The 23,574-nt window shown below is 41.6% G+C and overlaps 2 protein-coding genes and 1 non-coding gene across 3 annotated transcripts; 2 read left to right on the forward strand and 1 right to left on the reverse strand.

Annotated features, from left to right (window-relative positions):
• Positions 1-1,431: 1,431 nt before the first annotated feature.
• On the reverse strand, positions 1,432-2,411 carry LOC110372755 (uncharacterized). Its single transcript, XR_010276664.1, has 2 exons — positions 2,124-2,411; positions 1,432-1,727 (listed from the first exon to the last, which is right to left on the reverse strand). It is a non-coding gene; the product is annotated as an uncharacterized LOC110372755 (transcript).
• A 1,304-nt stretch (positions 2,412-3,715) lies between these two features.
• LOC110372976 (integrator complex subunit 7) lies at positions 3,716-15,087 on the forward strand. The gene is given in 17 exon segments (XM_064035506.1): positions 3,716-3,879; positions 3,953-4,367; positions 4,550-4,662; positions 4,868-5,001; positions 5,331-5,519; positions 6,123-6,277; positions 6,616-6,742; positions 6,928-7,142; positions 7,996-8,172; positions 8,457-8,587; positions 9,110-9,360; positions 11,984-12,132; positions 12,486-12,690; positions 13,103-13,308; positions 14,057-14,135; positions 14,437-14,631; positions 14,900-15,087. Coding segments are annotated over 17 exon segments (2,886 nt in total). The 5' UTR covers positions 3,716-3,791; the 3' UTR covers positions 14,957-15,087.
• A 219-nt stretch (positions 15,088-15,306) lies between these two features.
• LOC110373180 (carboxypeptidase N subunit 2) lies at positions 15,307-17,651 on the forward strand. The gene is made up of 2 exons (XM_021330366.3): positions 15,307-16,623; positions 17,265-17,651. The coding sequence occupies exons 1-2, from the start codon at positions 15,521-15,523 to the stop codon at positions 17,524-17,526; spliced, it is 1,365 nt and encodes a 454-aa protein (XP_021186041.3). The 5' UTR covers positions 15,307-15,520; the 3' UTR covers positions 17,527-17,651.
• Positions 17,652-23,574: the final 5,923 nt, after the last annotated feature.

The following is a 23,574-nucleotide window of genomic DNA, read 5'->3' on the forward strand; positions in this document are numbered from 1 at the left end:
AGTAGGGTTGTTAAGTATTATGAAACCTTATGTAATGGTGATGTCAGATAATCTGTTGTGGGAATGTTGCTTATCTTATGGACCAGGTCAAGGGCGGATCCACCGTTGTGGGCACGATGGGCATGCCCACAACCTTATTAGACTTCTCACATCACACTTTTACGGTTTTTTGAAATCGAAAAGCTGATGATAACACTAGGGAACAAAATAAGACTTTTTTTTGATGCATTTAATTTTATGACTGTTGTTTACTAATTCGAGGTCACCATATTTTTTTTATAACAGCTTTTGAGGTGTCCCAAAACTCAAAAAATTCGCGCTCGCTACGCTCGCGGTTTCTTCGCTTTACGGTTTAAGTCTAATGTCGAAAACGTTAGATAAGTTTAAGTTAAAATTGAAAGTAGAAAAGGGTAGCACCCCCCATAACGCCCTCTTTCACGCACGACACGCACTTTCTGGTTGAGAAGAAGCGGTGAAGAACAAAACAAACTTCCCAGCAACGCAACTGTCTATTACAATAAAATTATTATTATTTACAATAGTCACTATTTCAAATTTTTTAGTTGTTTTGGTACTGTTTTGTTCCAAAACTCAAAAAATTTCGCGCTCGCTTCGCTCGCGGTTTTTTCACTTAGCACTAGCTTCTTTTTTACTTGTTTGGGTGATTTCGTGTCCCAAGACTCCAAAATTTTGCGCTCGCTTCTTAATTTCACAGTACTTTTTTTTATAATTTCTATGTGTATGTTTGTGACACAGAACTCAAAAATTTCGCGCTCGCTGCGCTCGCGCAACGTACAGTTTTATACCATGTCTTCGCTTTTGGTTTTATAACTTGGTAACTACGACGAAATCTAAAAATGTTCCGGCTTGCTACGCTCGCGCAAAAAACAAAGCTAGTCACAATCTTTCCATACATAGGGGCGCTTTAGTAATGATTGCACCCGATACATAAGCTAGAGACGGAACTGATAGTGAGTATACATAATATGCGTTTAGATATATTAAAAAAGTCAAATATCGTTAATCGCATATTTAGCATTATTAGATTGGTTCGTAATTTTATTTTGTCGTTTTTTTTGTTGGGTTCTCAATAGGGAGCAGCCCCGGGTGCCACCCGATGCTATGCTGCCACTGGTAATAGTTGAGAAGTGCACCAAATGCTTCAAACCGTCCCTATATTCGCTTACTGGCTACTAGAAGTTATTGATTGAAATAGATTTGGATCTTCAAGACTTGCATAATTTTTAATGAGCATTTTCATGCTCCGACTTGTACTTTTTTAGTAGCCGTTTCTAGTTCCGATTTTCTAGTAGCTGTGACCACAACCTTTTTTGAGGACTGGATCCGCGCTTGGACCAGGTTGACGAATCATAACATCTCCGTAAAAATCTATGAAAATATTAGTTATGGAAGAGAACGAAAAGACAAACGTCGTATCGAATATTTATTCCAATGAATTCTGCAATAATAAATTAGATGCGTACATAAAACTGATATCCCATTGCATAGCCGTAATCCGTCGGTAAGTTGCCATATTAGCGCACGTAGTAAGAGTATGGGGAATAGGCGTAGGCGGAGTAGGGAAGAGCGTAGTCATAGGCGCTGTAGGAGGAATAGGCGACGGGGGCCGAGTAGGCGGCCACTGGGGCGCTGTAGGCGACTGGGTAGTCGTATTCCAGGACCAGAGGCTTGGCTGAGGCGAAAGCCAGGAGAGCGGCGAACAGCACCTGATTAAAGAAAGAAATGGGATAAATTTAATTTTGCATGAATAAAGACACATAACATTTAGTTAGATATAAAATTGTAACATGCATGATATGATGAGGAGAACAGTTTATTATATGATGTGAATTTCTATATTTTATAGGTAGGCTTTTGGGAACATTAGCTTCACATCATCTATTTATTTATTTATTTATGGCACACCAACGACTTCTCTACATTATTTTAAATTGTGACCTCATAAGTAGATATATCACAAATTCACAACGGGGCCTTTAAAGGTTGATGGTTGACTATCTTTAGAGTAGAGCAAAAGGGAGTAACCAGTTTAAATAAGATAAATAGGGTCCAAAAAATATTAAAACATTGAATAAACAATAAAAAAATTATAAAATACTTACGAATTTGAACATCTTGGCGTAGATTAGTCGGTTTGTTGTAAGATATAAGACACGATAGGACACAAGATCCGATGCACAATGATTTATCAGTCAATAGGGACGTCTTATATATCAATTGGTCAAGTACGAAACGTGCCTACTATACAGCCATAGTACGAGTATATCGCCGAAATGTCCTGCTCCCGCGCATAATGCATGGTGGTCACGCGCAGCCTTGCGCAATGTCACCGGACGGAAAAAACTTATTAGTTCAAGGACCTTCCTGACACTAATTCTTAATGGTAATGACCCTGACTTAGGCACCTGACTACCCTTGAATTTAATGGGATTGCTGGTAACAACCCTATATTTACTATACTTAAGGGCTGTAGCATAAAAGCCTTTATTGGTATTTTCAATTGGCAAGAGTTGACATGTTGTCTTAAGAGGGGTCGAATGTTAGTCCTAATAAGAAGGGTATTTTGTTTCTATTAGTTTTCTACTTGAATATTTCAAATTTGATCCCCCAGAGAGACCAAAACGTCAGGTTACCTGCTTATTAGCGAACTATCTATCAAGTCCCCCAGCAAATTATCTATCAATAAGCGATAGGTCCCCTGAAACTCGAGTCAACATGATTAGCCTTCAATTTGGACAATACGGGCAAACCCGAGCTAACCCGGGCTCCATTTAATAACAAATTACGTTTAACGAACTGATGTAACAAAACTCCGTCATTTTGTCGAGCGATCCGCCATGATTAGTGAGTTGGTACCTTTCGCGCCATTTTCACCGTAATGGCGACATACACTCCCGTTACAGTAATTACCCTTTGAGAGCTGAGCCGAGGATTGCCGGTAAACACAGCTCTGCCGATAGTTATCCACGGATTAGTTTTACTTTTAATAGGGGTGTTTTGGTTAGGTGTCGTGTTTTACGTGGATATTTAGATACAGTTTTTGTTTTGAAATAGCACTCATCTGTCGCGACATTATCTTAACGAAAGTAGATATGTACATAGGATTACGGATGCACGAAAAAAAGTTGCTATGGTAGAAACCTTACTAATTACTCGATTAGGCACCTCAGCAGCTTCGTTTTATGAGGCATAAATCAAAGTGGGTATAGTTGAATGATCTGATGAACTGCTTGCTGGTTTGTAAGTAAAATTAATTAATCAAAAAATGCTGAACAGATCCTCATCAAATTCTATTAACTAAGCAAATCATCTCCGATAAATCGCTGAAGATACATGAATAAACAAAAAGGAGAAATCTTATTAAATATCCCCTTTTTGAAAGTCGGTTAAAAACCCTTAACAGTCATTTAATACACCTAGCGGCCTCTATGAATTTTAAGCCGCAGCTATCAAAACCAGAATATAAAAATGTCAATAGATGGCTCTAGTCACCTTGAATAATATATTTGCATTTATTATCTTTGTAAATTATTGATCTTTTCAAATTTGAATCCAAGTTTATATTTCCAAATAAATATAAAGGAAAATAATTTTATTGCTTTTTTTCTTCTTTTTCACATTTTAGGCCATATGAAATGCAATTATGTCAGTGTCAATAATGTCAATGTCAACTTCGTTTGATTGGTTGGTTTGTTGTTGTCAAAGCTGCTTTGGCTTTGGTTTGTTTCATGCAGTTTTTCCAATAAATAAACAAGAATAAAAAAGTAATAATGATCGGTGTGCGTTTAAATACGTTTAATGATACTTCTGGTGAACCGGAACAAGACGCCAACTCGGCATTAACCGAATTAGACAAAGGTATAACCTAACCATCTTCTAAACATTAGATTCACTTTACTCTGGCAAACTATATAACCATGTCTATTTCCAGGTCTCCGTTCAGGAAAAGTGGGCGAACAATGCGAAGCTATAGTCCGATTCCCGCGGTTATTCGAAAAATATCCTTTTCCTATACTCATAAACTCTTCGTTTCTCAAACTCGCCGATGTCTTTCGTATGGGGAATAATTTCCTCCGTCTATGGGTGTTAAGGGTCTGTCAACAGAGCGAGAAGCATTTAGACAAGATTTTGAACGTCGACGAGTTTTTAAGAAGAGTTTTCAGTGTTCTACATTCAAATGACCCGGTGGCCAGGGCTTTGGCTCTGCGGACGTTGGGCGCAGTGGCGGGAATTATACCAGAGAGGCAGAATGTGCACCATGCCATACGTAGAGGACTGGACAGCCATGATAACGTGGAGGTTGATGCTGCTATCTATGCTACTACAAGATTTGCTGAGCATTCCAAGTAGGTTTTAGCCATTTCTTTAAAATTACCTCAAAAATTATTTCAATAAGTATAAAATTCAATTCTCAAATTACATTCAAAAAGACAGACTGTTCATGTCATAATATACCCAAGGAAGCATTAAAATTAGAATCAAGTAGTCTGCTGTCTTTCTTTTATAATACTTTTGCATATATTTCCAGCGCATTTGCGGTAGCCATGTGCAATAAACTGTGGGACATGGTGGACTGTGAGAGCACCGCAGCTGAACGTAGAGCCAAGCTTGTCAGAGCTCTGAGGACTGTACATGGTGGAGGTAAGTTTTTAATGAACATTGAAAACATACATCTCTTCAGTAATTCATCTTATGGTAGTGGATCAAAGTTTGCCTTTGAAATTAACATCATAAATATACTAATTTCACATGAACTGGAAAAACTTTAATACTTATAAATAAAATACCACTGTATCTGTTTTTGAATTACTACTGTTTAAAACAGTTTTTTTAATTTAATCCCTAGCTGTGCGAGCCCAAGGAGTACTGAAGCTATTGCGCTCGTTACTAGAAAGGTTTCCTTCATCAAGTTCGGTGCGCGCCGCCATCACTGCGCTCACGCACATTGCCGCCGATACTGTAGTGCATGTGCCTGATCAGGTAAGTTTGTTGAAGCTGACTAATTTGTTTTATTCATTCATAGCTATTTCAAAAAACTAAACAGTGTCTTTCTTTCAAAAAATTTTTAGTTAACTTACTGTCTGAAATATGCTTTTGTTTTACTAATTTTGTCATCAAACTTGGGTAAGACTTGTACTTTACACAATGCACTCATCATCTGCGTAGCCAATAGCCATTTCCCAACTAATTAAGTTAGCTTCTAGTCTAGCTAGATGCAGCTGAATATCAGTGTTTTTCAAAGAGCGACTGCCTACCTGAAATCCTTTTTATTTTCCACCAAAATTAAATTGTCTAAACACACTTCCCAGGTGGAACTCCTCCTAAGCATAGCGATGAACGACGCCCGCTCGTCCGTCCGTCGCGCCGCGCTCCTGGGCCTGCGCAAGCTGGCCGAGCACGCGGCGCTGTGGCCGGCCGACTGCGTGGAGAAGCTCGTCCGCGCCGCCACCGACAGCCACGAGATGGAACACACCATGCTGTGTCTGCAAGTCATGCAGGTCAGAATATACTGCAAAAATTACAGCTGTTCTCCCATGTAGGAAAATTGATTCTCTTGAACCACCCAGTGAGTCTTCCAAATACACATTTCATGACACCTTAGCTTGTTTCAAACACACCCATCACATACCCGCCCCTCCGCCCTCCTTCTCAACAAAATCTGGTATCAGCGACGGTTACGGCGTTCCTTAATAATGGAATATCCAAGCTTAGATACTCTATAACACACACACACAATATATAACACACTAGCTCGTGCCAGCGGTTTGACCCGCATCCCGTGGGAACCTCGACACGAACCCGGATAAAAAGTAGCTTTTTGCCTTCCTCGATAAATGGGCTATCTAATATTGAAAGAATTTTTCAAATCGGATCAGTGGTTCCTGAGATTAGCGCGTTCAAACAAACAAACAAACTCACTCTTCAGCTTTATAATATTAGTATAGATAGATCTATAGATTATTAAAGCAATAATTAATTGTGAACGAATCGAATTGCCGCATTCGAATTCTAAAATTCCATATTGAAACACAAGCTCCTCTCCTTCCCCAACAAGCTAGTATCAATTCCATATTCAAACTTCCCTCCCTGTCCCCCTACAGAAGCTGGTGTCATGCCCGGCAGTGTGCGCGGCGGCGGCGAGCGGCGCGGGCGGCTGCGCGGCGCTGCGCCGCTACTGCAGCGACGCCACGCTGTCCGCTGATCTCACGCGAGCCGCCACTGCTGCTGATGTGTTGACCAGGCTTGTGGTGCATTGGTGAGTGAAAATTACTGGTAGAAATAATTAGTGGAATTGCAGCCGTCATCAAACAACTTTGCCGCTCTGAAGTTCGACTATTGCGCATTACTGTGACTGTTGCTGTTGACAAAAGCGTTACCAAATAGATACTTTATAACAGATACTTCAACCTGCTAAAATCCGTCAAAATTCATTAAAACATTTTCAACTATTTCTCTAAAGAATAATGTTCAATGTTGTTTGAGGAAATTTTACAGATTGGAATATTTTAATGTATTGGTGTTCAACGTTTGACTATCACAACGTCACTTATACATAATTTCGGAGCAGCAAAGTTATTTATGTATACGTTTCAGCTACGAGGAATGTATACCAGTGGAGGGGGGTGAACTGATGCTGGCTTTGGAGACATTGGTTATAGCTACCGGCGAGAATGACAATCCTAATAATATTAAGTCGCTGAGAGTTGCGCTGCGGTGCTTGGTAAGTGAATCTTTTAATTAATCATGCCAAATGTTGACCAAAAATATTGATTAAATCAAAAAAATATACGTTAACTTATTTTTAAACCTTAAAACCCTAAATCTCTCATACTATAAACTTAAAAAAAAGTTTTTAAACTTTCGTTATTTCTACACATATTTTATATATATGTACTTATTCCTCAGGTACAACTAAGCCGCGCCGAAGCATCAGCCTACGCGGGCCGCACCGCCAACGTGGTGGGCACCCAGCTGCAGGCCTGCGCCAGCACCGGCGGGGCCCGCACCGCAGCCCTGCTGGAGGCGCTGGCGGCGCTCGGCGGAGCCCCCCACGCGTCCGCGCATCTAGCACCCGCCATGCCGGCGCTGCATCACGCGCTGAGCTTGTTGCCGAGGTGAGTGTTGTACACCCAGCTGCAGGCCTGCGCCAGCACCGGCGGGCCCGCACCGCAGCCCTGCTGGAGGCGCTGGCGGCGCTCGGCGGAGCCCCCCACGCGTCCGCGCATCTAGCACCCGCCATGCCGGCGCTGCATCACGCGCTGAGCTTGTTGCCGAGGTGAGTGTTGTACACCCAGCTGCAGGCCTGCGCCAGCACCGGCGGGGCCCGCACCGCAGCCCTGCTGGAGGCGCTGGCGGCGCTCGGCGGAGCCCCCCACGCGTCCGCGCATCTAGCACCCGCCATGCCGGCGCTGCATCACGCGCTGAGCTTGTTGCCGAGGTGAGTGTTGTACACCCAGCTGCAGGCCTGCGCCAGCACCGGCGGGGCCCGCACCGCAGCCCTGCTGGAGGCGCTGGCGGCGCTCGGCGGAGCCCCCCACGCGTCCGCGCATCTAGCACCGTTGCCGAGGTGGGTGTTGTACACCCAGCTGCAGGCCTGTACTGGAGAGTATAATAGGATAAAATCAAAATCAAAATTCGTTTAATCAAACCTGGCTGTAAAACTTGCACTTTTCGAACGTCAGAAATTTACAAAAGTCAGCGCCCAAAACGCCCACCACTTCCTATGTGTTTTTGCTGAGAAGAAGAAGTGACGCAACAGACTCCCCAGAAAGATATAAGGGAGTGCCCACCTACATGTTGTATATCCTACCTTTGTGATCCGATCGATCATGAATTGGGCAGACAGGTCCAGTAGTTATGCTCTTAGTGATGCGGCACAATGTCATTTACCAGTTTTACAGTAACTTTCACAATTAAAAATCATTCTGACTTCAAAAATCAAGTATATTTGATACTATATTTTTTTATTTTCAGTGAGAATCCTCCAGACGACGGCACGGCACTAGTGCTGCTATACACGGTACTGTTCCAAGAGCGAGCGGGCAAGGCACTGACGCACAAGATCAGTCCCGCGTGGCAGGAACAGATACTGAACACTCTACAGCCCGCTGACGGCTGGGTGAGGTATCGAGTCGCTAGGGCTGCGCTCAGGTGAGTGTTATCGATACGGCACGGCACTAGTGTAGAACTTAGAACTCTGATATATCGATACGGAACGTCCTTGACAGTCGTTACGGGTAGTCAGAAGCCAGTTAGTCTGACACCAGTCTAACCAAGGGGTATCGGGTTGCCCGGGTAACTGGGTTGAGGAGGTCAGATAGGCAGTCGCTTCTTGTAAAGCGCTGGTACTCAGCTGAATCCGGTTAGAATGGAAGCCGACCCCAACAAAGTTGGGAAAAGGCTCGGAGGATGAAATAGTTTATTTCTTCAACCAGGTACGGTCACCACAGTCTAGCGGCGGCCATATTGAAGCGTCTGTCGGAGGAAGCGCCGAGCGAGGCGGCGCAGCGCTGGCTGACCGCGCTATACCGCGCCGCCGCTGCCGATGCCAAGCTAGTTGAAGATGGTAAGTCAAGCCAAACTTTATGTCGTCTCGGAGTATTGTGTGTGAAAAAAAAATCAATTTTTGATATTAGAAGTACACTCGGAAAACGGATAGGTATGCAGGCCACACAAACATACATGTTGATGTGAAGAAAGTGCAAAGAGAAGACAATGCTAGTACAAAAGTGTGTATGTAGTGTAGAGTATGTAGTATAAGGCAGTAATAGGAGTAGTACATAAAAGAATACATAGGTATAAATTGTTGTCTTATGTGCCATTGACTTTTGCAAAAACTGTACCTGTGTAATTCTTGCTATCAATCGATGCAACTTTGGTAAGATGTCAATCTTTCTAACTTCAGGTTATATTGTACTAGTAGCCCGCCCTCGCTTCGCTTCGGTTTACAGTAGAGAATACATAGGGAAAGTACATAAGAGAGTATAAAATTGGTAGAGGAATGATGGATTTCCACAAAGTAACTAATGACTTTTTCCGTAATTTTTCTTGATGAATTTTCCGGCTTCAGTTAATTAAATCTCTACAGGTATATCGGGTCTCGAAGAAGCCAGCTCAGGCTGGGAGGTAGCCAGTGGGTGGGGTGGTGCAGGTGGGGCGGGTGGGGGCGGCGCTGGTGGCTGCGGGGGCGGGTGCGCGGGCTGCGGGGCGTGCTCCCCCCTCGCGCCGGCATGGATGAAGGCGAGGGCACATGCTCTTAACGCCTTAGCGAGGACTGCGCATGCAGCGAGGTCGCTGTGTACTCAGCCCCCGCCGGCGATTGCGCATACATTCTCACAGGTCAGTTATTATTATTGCAATAAATCCCTTTAGGTATATCTGGTCTAGGAGAAGCCAGCTCCCGCTGGGAAGTAGCTAGCAGGTGGAGCGGGTTTCCTGAGTGTGGGGCTTGTTCCCCCCTGGCGCCGGCCTGGACGAAGGCGAGGGCACATGCACTTAATGCGTTAGCTAGGACTGCGCATGCGGCAAGGTCGCTGTGTACTCAGCCACCGCCTGCTATTGCGCATACATTCTCACAGGTCAGTTATTTTCAATCGAATGATCTGACCAATGAATGTGGCCAGGAAGCAGTGGATGCAAGTTGATGAAGAATGCCTGGGGAATTTTTAATTAATGAGTGCTTTAAAACCCGCTCGTAGGTACAGTATATTGATGATGTCCTCCTAGACGTTCCCGTCGACGGCGACACCCTTGCATATATCGGCAGTTTGGTTTCGTTAATTCATGGGCTCGTACATGACTAGCGAAACCAAACTTTGCCTTGAACTCGCGGTCACAAATAGCGCAGTAAAATTGCCCTTGCGCATTGTAAGTGTAGTTATAGGAGGGCTTAGTGCTGGAGCTAGCGTTTGGCTCTAGGGCATCAAGGCGCCGCTGCTCAAAATCCTGTACGCTATTATGAACAGTTCTGCGCCAATATTAAACAACCAACACACACAACTATAGTTCTTCGTAAACTTCTTGTCGTCACCGAACATTACAAGTCGTTGCGCAGAAACCAATTTTAAGTAGCAATGAGTGATGGCAATGTTGGAACCCCTTCCATGCTGATGATTGTACACTAACACAGCTGCACATACATACACACAGCAACACAGCTAACAGTAGCTACACACACAGAGTCAACGCGACCCCGCGCTGAAGGCGGGCGCGTTCGCCGGCGCGGTCCGCAAGGTTGTACACTAACACAGCTGCACATACATACACACAGCAACACAGCTAACAGTAGCTACACACACAGAGTCAACGCGACCCCGCGCTGAAGGCGGGCGCGTTCGCCGGCGCGGTCCGCAAGGTTGTACACTAACACAGCTGCACATACATACACACAGCAACACAGCTAACAGTAGCTACACACACAGAGTCAACGCGACCCCGCGCTGAAGGCGGGCGCGTTCGCCGGCGCGGTCCGCAAGGTTGTACCACACAACACACATACATACACACAGCAACACAGCTAACAGTAGCTACACACAGAGTCAACGCGACCCCGCGCTGAAGGCGGGCGCGTTCGCCGGCGCGGTCCGCAAGGTTGTACACTAACACAGCTGCACATACATACACACAGCAACACAGCTAACAGTAGCTACACACAGAGTCAACGCGACCCGCGCTGAAGGCGGGCGCGTTCGCCGGCGCGGTCCGCAAGGTTGTACACTAACACAGCTGCACATACATACACACAGCAACACAGCTAAACAGCTACACACACAGAGTCAACGCGACCCCGCGCTGAAGGCGGGCGCGTTCGCCGGCGCGGTCCGCAAGGTTGTACACTAACAACTGCACATACATACACACAGCAACACAGCTAACAGTAGCTACACACAGAGTCAACGCGACCCCGCGCTGAAGGCGGGCGCGTTCGCCGGCGCGGTCCGCAAGGTTGTACACTAACACAGCTGCACATACATACACACAGCAACACAGCTAACAGTAGCTACACACACAGTCAACGCGACCCCGCGCTGAAGGCGGGCGCGTTCGCCGGCGCGGTCCGCAAGGTTGTACACTAACACAGCTGCACATACATACACACAGCAACACAGCTAACAGTAGCTACACACACAGAGTCAACGCGACCCCGCGCTGAAGGCGGGCGCGTTCGCCGGCGCGGTCCGCAAGGTTGTACACTAACACAGCTGCACATACATACACACAGCAACACAGCTAACAGTAGCTACACACAGAGTCAACGCGACCCCGCGCTGAAGGCGGGCGCGTTCGCCGGCGCGGTCCGCAAGGTTGTACACAACACAGCTGCACATACATACACACAGCAACACAGCTAACAGTAGCTACACACAGAGTCAACGCGACCCCGCGCTGAAGGCGGGCGCGTTCGCCGGCGCGGTCCGCAAGGTTGTACCAACACAGCTGCACATACATACACACAGCAACACAGCTAACAGTAGCTACACACAGAGTCAACGCGACCCCGCGCTGAAGGCGGGCGCGTTCGCCGGCGCGGTCCGCAAGGTTGTACACTAACACAGCTGCACACATACACAGCAACACAGCTAACAGTAGCTACACACACAGAGTCAACGCGACCCCGCGCTGAAGGCGGGCGCGTTCGCCGGCGCGGTCCGCAAGGTTGTACACTAACACAGCTGCACATACATACACACAGCAACACAGCTAACAGTAGCTACACACACAGAGTCAACGCGACCCCGCGCTGAAGGCGGGCGCGTTCGCCGGCGCGGTCCGCAAGGTTGTACACCAACACAGCTGCACACACATACACACAGCAACACAGCTAACAGTAGCTACACACAGAGTCAACGCGACCCCGCGCTGAAGGCGGGCGCGTTCGCCGGCGCGGTCCGCAAGGTTGTACACTAACACAGCTGCACATACATACACACAGCAACACAGCTAACAGTAGCTACACACACAGAGTCAACGCGACCCCGCGCTGAAGGCGGGCGCGTTCGCCGGCGCGGTCCGCAAGGCCGCCCGCGCGGTCGCCGCCGTCGCGCACAAGTACGCCGCCATAGCGAGCACCGCCTTCCATGCTGATGACTCTACGCTCAGGCAGCTGCATATGTATCCTTTTTTCAAATATCACCAAATATTTTCAAATATTGCCAAAATAATGGGTTTGAAGATCTGGCTAGTTTTTGCGGAAGTGAAGTCCTTGTCCTGCATAATTCAACAAGATCTATCCTCAGCATTCGCCGTTTTTTATTAATACAGTCCTGGATGAAATTATCCTTTAAATAAATTTCGCATTGTAAAACTCTTTCAACTCATATCTTTAAAGGCGTTCCAAAAATGCTGACCATATTTTAATGGGTGCCGATTTTCCTTCAATAAAGAACTTTAGAAGACATTTTTGCATTTTTAACACAAGTCCAATACCAAAAAAACATAGCAAAATGTCCTGAACCGCACCCCAGTTCGCAGCACACATACAACCAACTAGCTCAGTTCCTGGACCGCATCACGTCCTCCAGCCAGGAGCGACCCACCGACCTGGACAGCGTGGACTTTAAGCCCACCACGTTGGAAGAAATGATCGCTCTGTCAGCCAGTAACGCGCTCAATGAGATATCTACCAAGCTGTTTGATAATCCGACTACTAATCCTGGGATTACACATCGGGTAAGTGCTTTTGTAAATGGTGGTTTCTTAGATTCATTGAAAAAAAATGTGTATGATTGCAAGCAATGCAAATCAAAAATAGAACTCAATGGAGTACGATAGAAGATTGAATTTGGAACCAAAGATTTGTAGCAAGTTGTTCGAATTTCAAATAAGATTCTAGATTGAACACATTCATTATCCAGTAATTCTTTTAAATGTCATAAGAACATTCTGCTTCCAATAAGACTGCCATGGAAAGAATCTGTTTAAAATTCTAACAGGAATACCATGAAGAGACACGTTGAGATTCCTTATAATTATGTATTTCAAGGGAATAGGATACGGAGTGGGATCAACTTTCGATATTTCTGGTTTACTTTAAGCTGAGTGATAAGAACAGCTCCCTATGTATCTGGTTGTCTTTACCCAGCACATGGACGCAGTGCTAGCCGCGGTCCGCGCGTGCAGCGGCGGCTGCGTGTGGAGCCGCGGCGTGTGTGCCGGCCGAGCGAGCGGAGCCCTGTGCCGCGTGTCGCTGTCCCCCGCCTGGCGGGCGCCGCCGCCCGAGCACGCGGCCGCGCTGCCGCTGTCGCACCGCCTCGCGCTCAAGCTGGAGGGCGTCGTGCTGCCGCTCAGGTACAGTGTGTAGCAGTAGGGCTCCGCCCTGTGCCGCGTGTCGCTGTCCCCCGCCTGGCTGCAAAACAGCACTTTTCAAAAGACAGCCCCCAAAACCACCCAGCCCACCCTTTACCACTTCTTATGTATTTTTGGTGGGAAGAAGAAGTAGCGCAACAAACTTTCACACTCAAACACGTTTATTCAAATTAGACTGATAAATCAGCACTTTTCGAACGTCAGAAATTCACAATAGACAGCCCCCAAAATGCCCCACCCTTCATCACTTCCTGTATGTTATTGCTGGGACGAAGAAGTGGCGCAACAAACTCCCCAGCAACACATGTCTGTAGGTCAGCCCACGGTCTGCCCTATGTATTTCCTTATGTACACTGTATACTCCCCTGTGTATTTCCTTATGTACACTATAACTTCCCCTATATATTTCCTTATGTACACTATGAACTGCCCTGTGTATTTCCATATGTACACTATGAACTGCCCTGTGTCTTTCCTTATGTACACTATGAACTGCCCTGTGTCTTTCCTTATGTACACTATGTACTCCCCTATGTATTTCCTTATGTACACTGTAACTTCCCCTGTGTATTTCCTTATATACACTATAACTTCCCCTATGTATTTCCTTATGTACACTATGAACTGCCCTGTATATTTCCTTATCTACACTATGAACTGCCCTATATATTTCCTTATGTACACTCTTTATCCAATAAGGATAATTCAATATTAACGTTTTGATCTACAGCAAACGCCAATGCAAGCGTCAAGTGAAGGGAGTGCAGATTACCGTCACCGCTACACCGCACCCACGCACCAATGAAAAGGTGAGTCCCTAAATATTACTTTTACGACAAATTTTTATCAGAAACACAGTTGCACAGAGATCCATTAAAATTAAAGCTTCTTTAAATCTAGTTCTAACACTTTTTATCTTGTTGACGATGAAAGAGTGCAATAGATTTAAAAGGTTTAACTTTCTGCAACTGACGGACAGTGTACTTTCAGATGATATGCGAAAAAACTGTCCCTAAAGTGCTATTTTTGGATTTATTAAAATTCTTTCACCTGTTTATAAAATTAAGGTTTTGTTTTTCATATTTCAAAATAATGATCTTTTCCCCCCAGACGGTGGAACTTACAAACATCCCGCCGGTACTAACAGCGGTACAGACAGTGACTCCCGTCCGCGACTTCTTCTCGGCACAACAGCTGGTATCAGTCAACACGCCTGGTCTTTACACTGTGGCAGTCGAAGCGGCCTTTATTGACGAGACCGCTCAGCTCTGGAACACTGGGCCTAGGACTTGTATTGTTATTAAGGTATGTACTACTATTTTTTGTAAGAAAAAATAAGTTTTTTTTCTTTATTATTAGAATGAGATGTCGGTACCTAGTAATACCCTCGCGGGCTGGAGAGGGTTTTCTTAAAATATTATTTTAGACGCACTCCAAATGAAAAATGTTTATTCAAATTATGCTATATCAACACTTCAAATGTCAAGAATGAAAACATAAAAACAGCCCCTAAAACGCTCACTCTTAACCACTTCCAATGTCAGCTAAATATTTTCTTTATTGTTCCTTCTAGGCTCATGAAGACCCCAGTGCGAAGGGAAGCGTCCAAGCTACTCGCGGTAGATTTTAAGTTAACCATTAATTATTGATTTACTATGTAGATTATAAGATAACTTGGTATCACTGTACCTACATCTCAACTCGTAGAAAGTATTTCGAGTTTGAATTTAATTAAAACGACTTATAACTGTATGAATCTTCATGAATAAAGTTATGAAAATTAAGTTCTATTGTTTTTATTAAAGTTTTCATTAACATATTCATTATATTAATGTTGTTCAATGTAGACAAAAGAATGACTGACTCGTAGTATGACTGTAATGTGATGTCATATAAGGAAAATACTGAATTCATAAAACGTCTAACACTATATATTTATATCGCATTCATTCGTTTACAAAACGTTGGTTACTAAATATAGGTTTCAGACAAAATAAACAAACAATAATTATCTAAAGATCCGACTTTCCCCGTATACGACGTATTTGTACCAAATGTCTAACTGATAACGTTATATTCTTTGTCACAACGTCGTGCAGTGAAATGACCAAATAACTAGGTATCGATAAGAATTATCTAGCGACGATAAGTTTTCATACTTATCGCACAGTACCTGAGGTGCAGACGCGACAAAATGCTCGTCCACTTGTTAATACTCGCTCTAATAATACAAATTAACTGTTCGTCGATCTGTGACAGTGACGCCTGCATATGCAAACGATATGAAAGTGAACTAGAGTTCGAGGGTGAACGGATCGTGTGCTCGCATGAACACTGGAATATCTTACAAAGTAATTACTCCCTACCTGATATATCGCACTCATTAGATTTATCATTTATTAACATATCTGTAGTACACTCATCTACGCTATTTAAGTCCAACACACTACTGGAACTAATACTGAACGATAATGGAATCGCTAAGATTGATGCCGACAGCTTCCAGTTGCCAGAACTAAAGAGATTAGATTTAAGTAATAACCTGCTAGAGTTTATAGACAAAGAAACGTTTAGAGGCGTCAAGAAGTTAGAATATTTAAATCTGGCAAATAATAGATTTACTTCATTCACCAAATTGATGTTTCATCCTTTGAGCAGTTTGAATGAAATCGTTTTGGACAATAACTATTTGGGTCCAGCTTTGAGGGACTCGAATCTCTTCGATAGATCTGGCTTCGGGCTTACAGACAAGATACAGAACATAAGCATGAGTGGTATCAACCTTGGGAATGTACCAGACAACTTTTTCGTAGACGCTTACGATTTACGAAAACTCATAATATCGAACAACAGCATAACTGAAATGTTTGAGATCCCGTACACGTTAGAGTATCTCGATCTGTCAGATAATCCCATAACTGCCATATTTAGCGAAGATCTAACTGACCTCGTTGCCTTGAAGGTGCTGAAACTGAATAATTTGCAAATAAAAACAATACCTGAGGCCACGTTCAAGTACTTACCAGCTTTAAAAGTCTTGGAACTCGAAAGGAACAAGAATTTGACGTCGTTTAGTAAATTGGCTTTCGGAAGAGAAGTTTTGGCTGACGCAGATAATTTTGAATTGGAACGACTTTCGCTGAAGGGATCAAGATTGTCGAAGTTGGACGAAGCGTTGTCTATGCCGTTTGGAGTGCTACTTGAGCTGGACTTGCAAGGCAATCCTTGGAAATGCGACTGCGAGTTAGTTTGGATCAAGAAATTGCAAATATCACCGGAATATTATGAGCATTTGAGGTAAGTGCTTGCCTAATTCAATCGGCATTCGTTTGAAAATATTTTTCAGGAGATCAAATTAGTCGATGACTGCCATATTTATATCCATAAATGAATAAAATCATGAGATAAAAATTTACTTCAGACACGAGTTATCTTCATAAACCTGTGGTGATCTAGTCTTTTCGATACGATGCGATAACAAAACATCTCAACGTATTTAGATAGGCCAATCATCATTTTCTTAAACAAAAGAATATAAAAATAGTTCTTCGAATCATGGTAGTTAAGAGAATCTCAATGGTACGCGAGTAATGTGCAAAATGACCTTGTTTTGATCCGCGACAATGCCTTCAGCGATAGATTATACTGTGTACAGCAGTGAGCTACTGTGAGTCACGGCCGCTTTGTTGACTGCCTTATCAGATGCAAATAACTATTTCAGTGAGAAAAATGCGGGCTATGTTTGTTCAGAAATCAGCAGGTGTATGTATAAATATAAATAAGATTAGATAAAAGTGCAATGATCCGTCGAATGATCTTAAAACCACGGCGTATAAAGAGTGGCTCTGAATTTATTGAACCAAAGTTCAATTATCGAAGTATCAAAGCATTTTATGCACAGCATTTGTACCCATAAGGTCTATATTATCTATTTTCAGGTGCGGTACCCCATCATACTTATTCAACGCCCGCATATTCGACTTGAAAGCCAAAAACTTCAGCTGCAAAGAAAGCCACATCGGTTTGACAATAGCAGTCGTCACCTTCTGCGCAATGCTCGCTTTCATAGCCATGTGGATGTTTATCTGTCTTCCTAAGAAGCAATCTAGGTGTAATTTCCTGAAAAATATGTATAATCCTTCTACAGCTTATAGTGTGTTACCTATGGCTGCTAGTTTTCAGAGTGAGAGTAATAGATAGACCTATGATTATAAAGGTTTTTCATGGAAGTTGCAATTTGAGCTTTATGACAGTGTTGTAAGAGGTATATTACATGAGATATTGAGAGCAAAGAGATAGTTGGTACGAGTAAGTGTTATGTATAAAATAATTGTTGATATTATTAAATAAATGCATTTGTTACTTTGGTATATAATTTGTTTTTTTAGCGAATCCGATCCGTACCTATTCCGAGATAGATTTGATAAGTATAAAACCGATGTCTTCTCTAATTGGTAAACATAAAAACATACAGTAGCTAGATTATTTATTGCTTTTGTTGATAGATACATACAGTGAGAGATACATTCAATTCTCACAATAAAATTAAAAAATATTTAAAATTAAATAGAATTATAGGAAAAATTAGGAAAACTTTAAAGAAGGAAAAAGTGTGTAAAACAAATAACATTCTTAGAAAGAAAAACATTAATTTGTTAAGTGACTTAAACAATTGTGAAGAAAACTTGGATGTTTGTAGGTATATCTATGAGAGAGACACTCAGCGCTTACAAGAGGATCTCTGTCGTACAGAATCTTCTCTTAGGGATATTTGTAGCAAATATGAAGCATCGCAACATGTCCTGAGTGAGCGCATGCAGGAGGCCTGTGAGCTGGCTGACCTAGTGAGGCAAAATGCAGAGAGGCATGAGTCTCTGACAAAATACCTCTCTTGTAATCATGCCAGCACTTCAACATCTGAGCAACAATTAATCACCTCCATGGCACCGGTGTCTCAACCGGTTGACACTCTCCCATGTAATCCCCCAACATCTGAGTTGCAGTTAGTCACCAGCATGGCTCCAGTGTGTCAAGTAGTAGATTCCAGCAACTCCATTGCAAATATTAATTTAAATAAAAATACTAATTACATATTTTCAGATCATTTTGGTCAAGGTTTTGGTAGCATTTTTAATCAGCGTTCGCATCATAAGGTAATTAATCATTGTGTACCTGGTGCCAGTTTTAGCCACTTAATTAGAAATATTAAATCATCACAGCTTAATCCCATTTCAACTGTTATATTGCTTTATGGGGATAGCCTGGCTGTTACAAAGAAAGACATATTAGAATGTGTTTCCTTGATGACACATTTAAATGAAACTAAAAAAATCAAATTCATACTGTGTGCTTTGCCTTATTCTGACAGTTTATCAATGGAACAAAATAGGCACATATTTGATTTAAATATGTTAATTTATAATAGGACATGTCGTCTTGATAATGCGATTTTATTTTTTGATATAAACCAATTTATAAGTAGATTTAAATTAACTGAATACTCAATGTATTTGCCACCTAGCTGTAGAAGACACATTGCTAATCTTTTAGCATATAATATACACATTGACACTGGTACTTATTACATACCTACGGATACTGTTAGTAGTACTACTAACATAATTATTGATTCGCCTAGTAGTTTAAACTATTAGGCGCGACAAAGGATGGACCGCATGTATTGAATGTTGTACATCAAAACATGCAGGGCCTGTCTGGCAAAGAATTAGAATTAAGTTTATTTATGGAAACCCATAATGTTCATGTTTTGTGTTTAACTGAACATTGGTTAAAAGAGCATGAGTTATTGTTTATTAATGATAACAATTACACAATACAAAGTGCGTTTGTAAGAAGTAAGGCTATTCGAGGCGGCTCTTTGATTCTAGTTTCAAATAATTTAAAATGTAAACAACGCCTGGATATAGTTAAACTTTCTATCGAGCGCACTATAGAGTTGTCCTGTGTTGAACTTGAGCGCTATATTATAATCTGCGTTTACCGCCCCCCCCAAGGAGATTTCAATATATTCGAATCGGTAATTGAAGATTCACTTAATAAATTAAAATCAAGTCACAAATGTAAAATTGTATGTGGTGATTTCAATGTTAATATCTTGGAGGCCTCGCCATTAACTACTAGAATTTTGAACTTATTTAAGTCTTTCAATCTAGTGAATTTATTTTATGAACCAACTAGAATAACGGCTTCTTCTTCTACTTGCCTCGATAATATATTTACCGATTCCGATGAATCAAATAATAATTTAGTCTTCAACGCCCTCACGTCTGATCACTGTGGCCAAAAAGTGAGTTTTCCCATGGTTATCCATACGAGTCCACTTAAAATTGAATGCAGGCCCCATTCAGCTAGTCGTTGTAACAGATTTAAATGTAATGTAGCTAAAAAAATAAATCCCAAAATTATTAACAATGAGGATCCTAATGCCATCTATGGATCACTTTTCAGGATTGTTCAGAAAGAATTTGATTCGACATTTAAAACTAAAACTTTGGAAATTAAAAGTACCTCGGCTAACTTTAATCAATGGGCCACGACAGGTATTTATAAAAGTAGAGCGAGGCTGTATGAGCTATATTATGAAATAAAAACGTATCAATTTGATGATGCGTTTGTTAGTTATGTTAAGCAATATTCTAAATTATTCAAAAAGGTTTGTAATATGGCAAAATCTAAATTCATAAGCGACACAATTAAAAAGTCTAATAACAAAGTTAAAACTACATGGAAAATAATAAATAACGAAACTGGTAAATCGGTCAGTCATGAAAAGAAGTTTGAGATCCTAGTCGATAACAAACTTGTTAGTCATGCGGACGACGTAGCAAAAGCCTTTAACGAGTTCTTTGCCGATATACCCATAGCTACAACTCGCTCCTTAAATTCTTCTTCGACTGATGCTGAGAACCCATATAACCATTTTTGCGAACATAACGTAACCGTTTCGACACTTAGTGTCGACACTGATCTATCTCGAAACATAATCTCGTCGACGTTCCGTGTTAGCGCCGTCGCTGCAACTAAAAATGGGGAAGATCTCGACACAATAAACAAGTAACATTTTGTTTCTAATTTACGTCGCCGTGTCGTAACATTGTTACCATATTTTAACCAGAGTTCGCACTAATCATTCAATCATTCGTTCGTTCGATCAATTTCGTTGGCTCGTGCGTGAGTGACACGACGAAATGATAAATATACAAGAAATCCCATAATGACGGTTTACTTACCTTGAGTTGATGAACTCAAGGTAAGTAAACAAAGTTTTAGTTTTCATTAATTAATATGGTTTATAATGCTCAAATCTTATTGCGAAAAAAAGTTTACTGTGTAATTTCGTTGAATATGTTGATATTTCCAACGCGCCACCGTAATATCATGTTTTAATAATTCTGGCGAAAGAAAAACTTTTGATAAATAAAATAAAAATATAAAATGATGCACATCGAGTGCTCAAAAGCTGCCATTTAAATACAATATCAAATGTTTTAATCCTAATACAAATTATTTTAGCAAGATTTACTCATAAAATTGATAAATAATGAACTATGAAAAAACATTTTTGATGTTTGTTATGAAAAATATGCTCGTCGCAACTAGTCACAAAGTTACGATAATGTGTCGACACGTGTCGACATGTTACGGTAACTTGTTACAAAATTACTAGATTTTTAAGATGGTTTCTCTTAACATTTGGTTACAGTGTTTTCCAAAGTTTTTATCAGATGCCCTTTTGCATTGTTCTAACCAAAGAAGGCTCATTAGAATTAATATCGCTTGTACTAATTACCTACTTGGGTTAAAGACGAAGACGTCTTGTTTTGGCCGAGAAAAAGAAAAAACAACGATTTGGAGCTCGAAAATTGAAACTTTGGCACTAGGGACTATAGGTACCACTAAGCTCCTCGGTACGAAATTCCGTATTGTTTTCCTGTAAATGGCCTAGAAAAAAATAAGTTTTAAGTTCAATAAAATGGGTATCCGTCAATTTGCCCTACCAACAATGCAACATTATGAAAAAAATATTATTATAATAAAAAAAAAACTTGTGTGCGAGTACAATTAGGTACTTGAGATATTTTGGGACGTACTTATTTCTTTAACTCTTCTGTAAAAAGTTGAAGTCCATCGGAGTTTACGTAAGGTTTTTGGTTGTTTACTCATTTTAAATTTCATTAAATGGTTGATAACGGCAGAAAACATAGACAGTTTGAGAATAACTGGCTCTCGTCATGTTTTTATATATGCCAGTTAGTGTTAAAGGGTTCTGGAACATCGACTACACCATGTTACTACCCAGTTACAACACAATTGTGTCAACATTGCACACTGGTTACAAACCAAACGCAAAGTTTCTAAAATGTGTGGTTACAACTTAAGCTGTAAAGTATCGAAACAGCGACCACACAAAGTTACTGAATCTAGTTTCCGTCACATTTTTACTGAACCGTTACAACACATAAAAGCTAATCCCTACACAGTCACGTTGTGTCGTACCTGTTACGAAACTGTTGCGACTTGTTACATCTTTATCATATCTGCGACCAAAAATGGTTGTATGGGAAGCTTTTGCGTAGTAGTGTACCCAAGTGTGACTTCTTGTTCAAGTTTAAGCATGTAACACCGCATGACGTCATCAATGCCTTCAAAACTCTTAAGTCAAAAAACACCGGTGATTACTGGGGTATTTCCACTAAACTTTTAAGTAATATCATTGACATTGTTGCTCCTTATCTAGCTGTTACATTCAATAAATGCGTTGATGCGGGTGTATTTCCCGACCTCATGAAACAAAGTAAAGTCGTTCCCTTGTTTAAATCAGGAACCAAGTCGGATATTGGTAATTTTAGACCAATTTCAATTCTACCTGCGTTTAGTAAAATATTTGAAAAGTTAATACTCAAGCAGTTGCTCAGTTATTTTAATGTAAATTGCCTCCTCCATAGTGAACAATATGGCTTTACTCGGGGTCGTTCGACTACCGATGCTGGTGTTGCTCTTTTAAAACATATTTTTAATGCATGGGAAAACTCTCAAAACGCAATTGGAGTCTTTTGCGACCTCTCCAAAGCTTTTGATTGCGTTCAACATGACACACTTTTACGCAAGTTACGTTATTACGGCGTTCAAAACGGAGCTTTAAACGTCATAGAATCATATTTAAATCATAGATTGCAATGCGTAGACATCAACGGTGTCAAATCTTCAGGCCTACCAGTTCAATTGGGCGTGCCGCAGGGTTCTATTCTAGGTCCTTTCTTATTCTTAGTGTATATAAATGATTTACCATTCCATCTGAAAAATATATGTGATGTAGTATTATTTGCAGATGATACATCTCTTATTTTCAAAGTTGATAGGAATAGAGAGCAATTTGATGACGTGAACAATGCACTCTCCTTAGTTACTCACTGGTTTACAACAAATAATTCAGTTCTTAATGCTAAAAAAACCAAATGTGTTAAGTTCACCTTGCCTAATGTAAAACACTTAGGACCTAATATTATCCTAAATAATGAAGTTCTTGAAACTGTGAAGTCAACAGTGTTTCTGGGAATAACAGTTGATGCAAAGCTACAGTGGGGCTCACATATATCTAGCCTCGCGGGTAGGCTTAGTTCTGCTGCCTACGCCGTCAGAAAAGTAAGACAATTCACTGACGTAGACACAGCTCGACTAGTCTATTTTAGTTACTTTCATTGCGTTATGTCCTACGGTATTCTACTGTGGGGCAAAGCTGCAGATATAGAAAACATTTTCGTATTACAGAAACGAGCTGTTCGTGCAATATATAAGTTAGGTAGCAGGCATTCCTTAAGGGAACTTTTTAAAGAAATAGGTATCCTTACTGTGGCATCGCAATTCATCCTTGCTAACATATTATACATTAGGCAGAATATTCATCACTACACCAAGAAAAGTGATGTCCACAGTATCAACACTAGGAACAAGCATAAACTGTGCGTACCCATTCACAGGCTTCACAAGGTACATGGAACATTTATGGGGCTTGGTATTCGATTTTATAATAAACTTCCTCAGTCGTTTTTAGAATTGCCTTTTGATAAATTTAAAGTGCAGGTCAAATCTATTCTGTCGAAGAAAGCTTATTATACAGTTAATGACTACATAAACGATAAAAATAGTTGGTCCTCATGTTAAACACTGGACAGCTTCAAAAGTTATCATTATAAGTTGATGTGATTTATATTATTTTATACGTGACAT

The sequence above is a fragment of the Helicoverpa armigera genome, chromosome 7 (assembly GCF_030705265.1).
Source record: "Helicoverpa armigera isolate CAAS_96S chromosome 7, ASM3070526v1, whole genome shotgun sequence".
NCBI classification, from domain to species: domain Eukaryota; kingdom Metazoa; phylum Arthropoda; class Insecta; order Lepidoptera; family Noctuidae; genus Helicoverpa; species Helicoverpa armigera.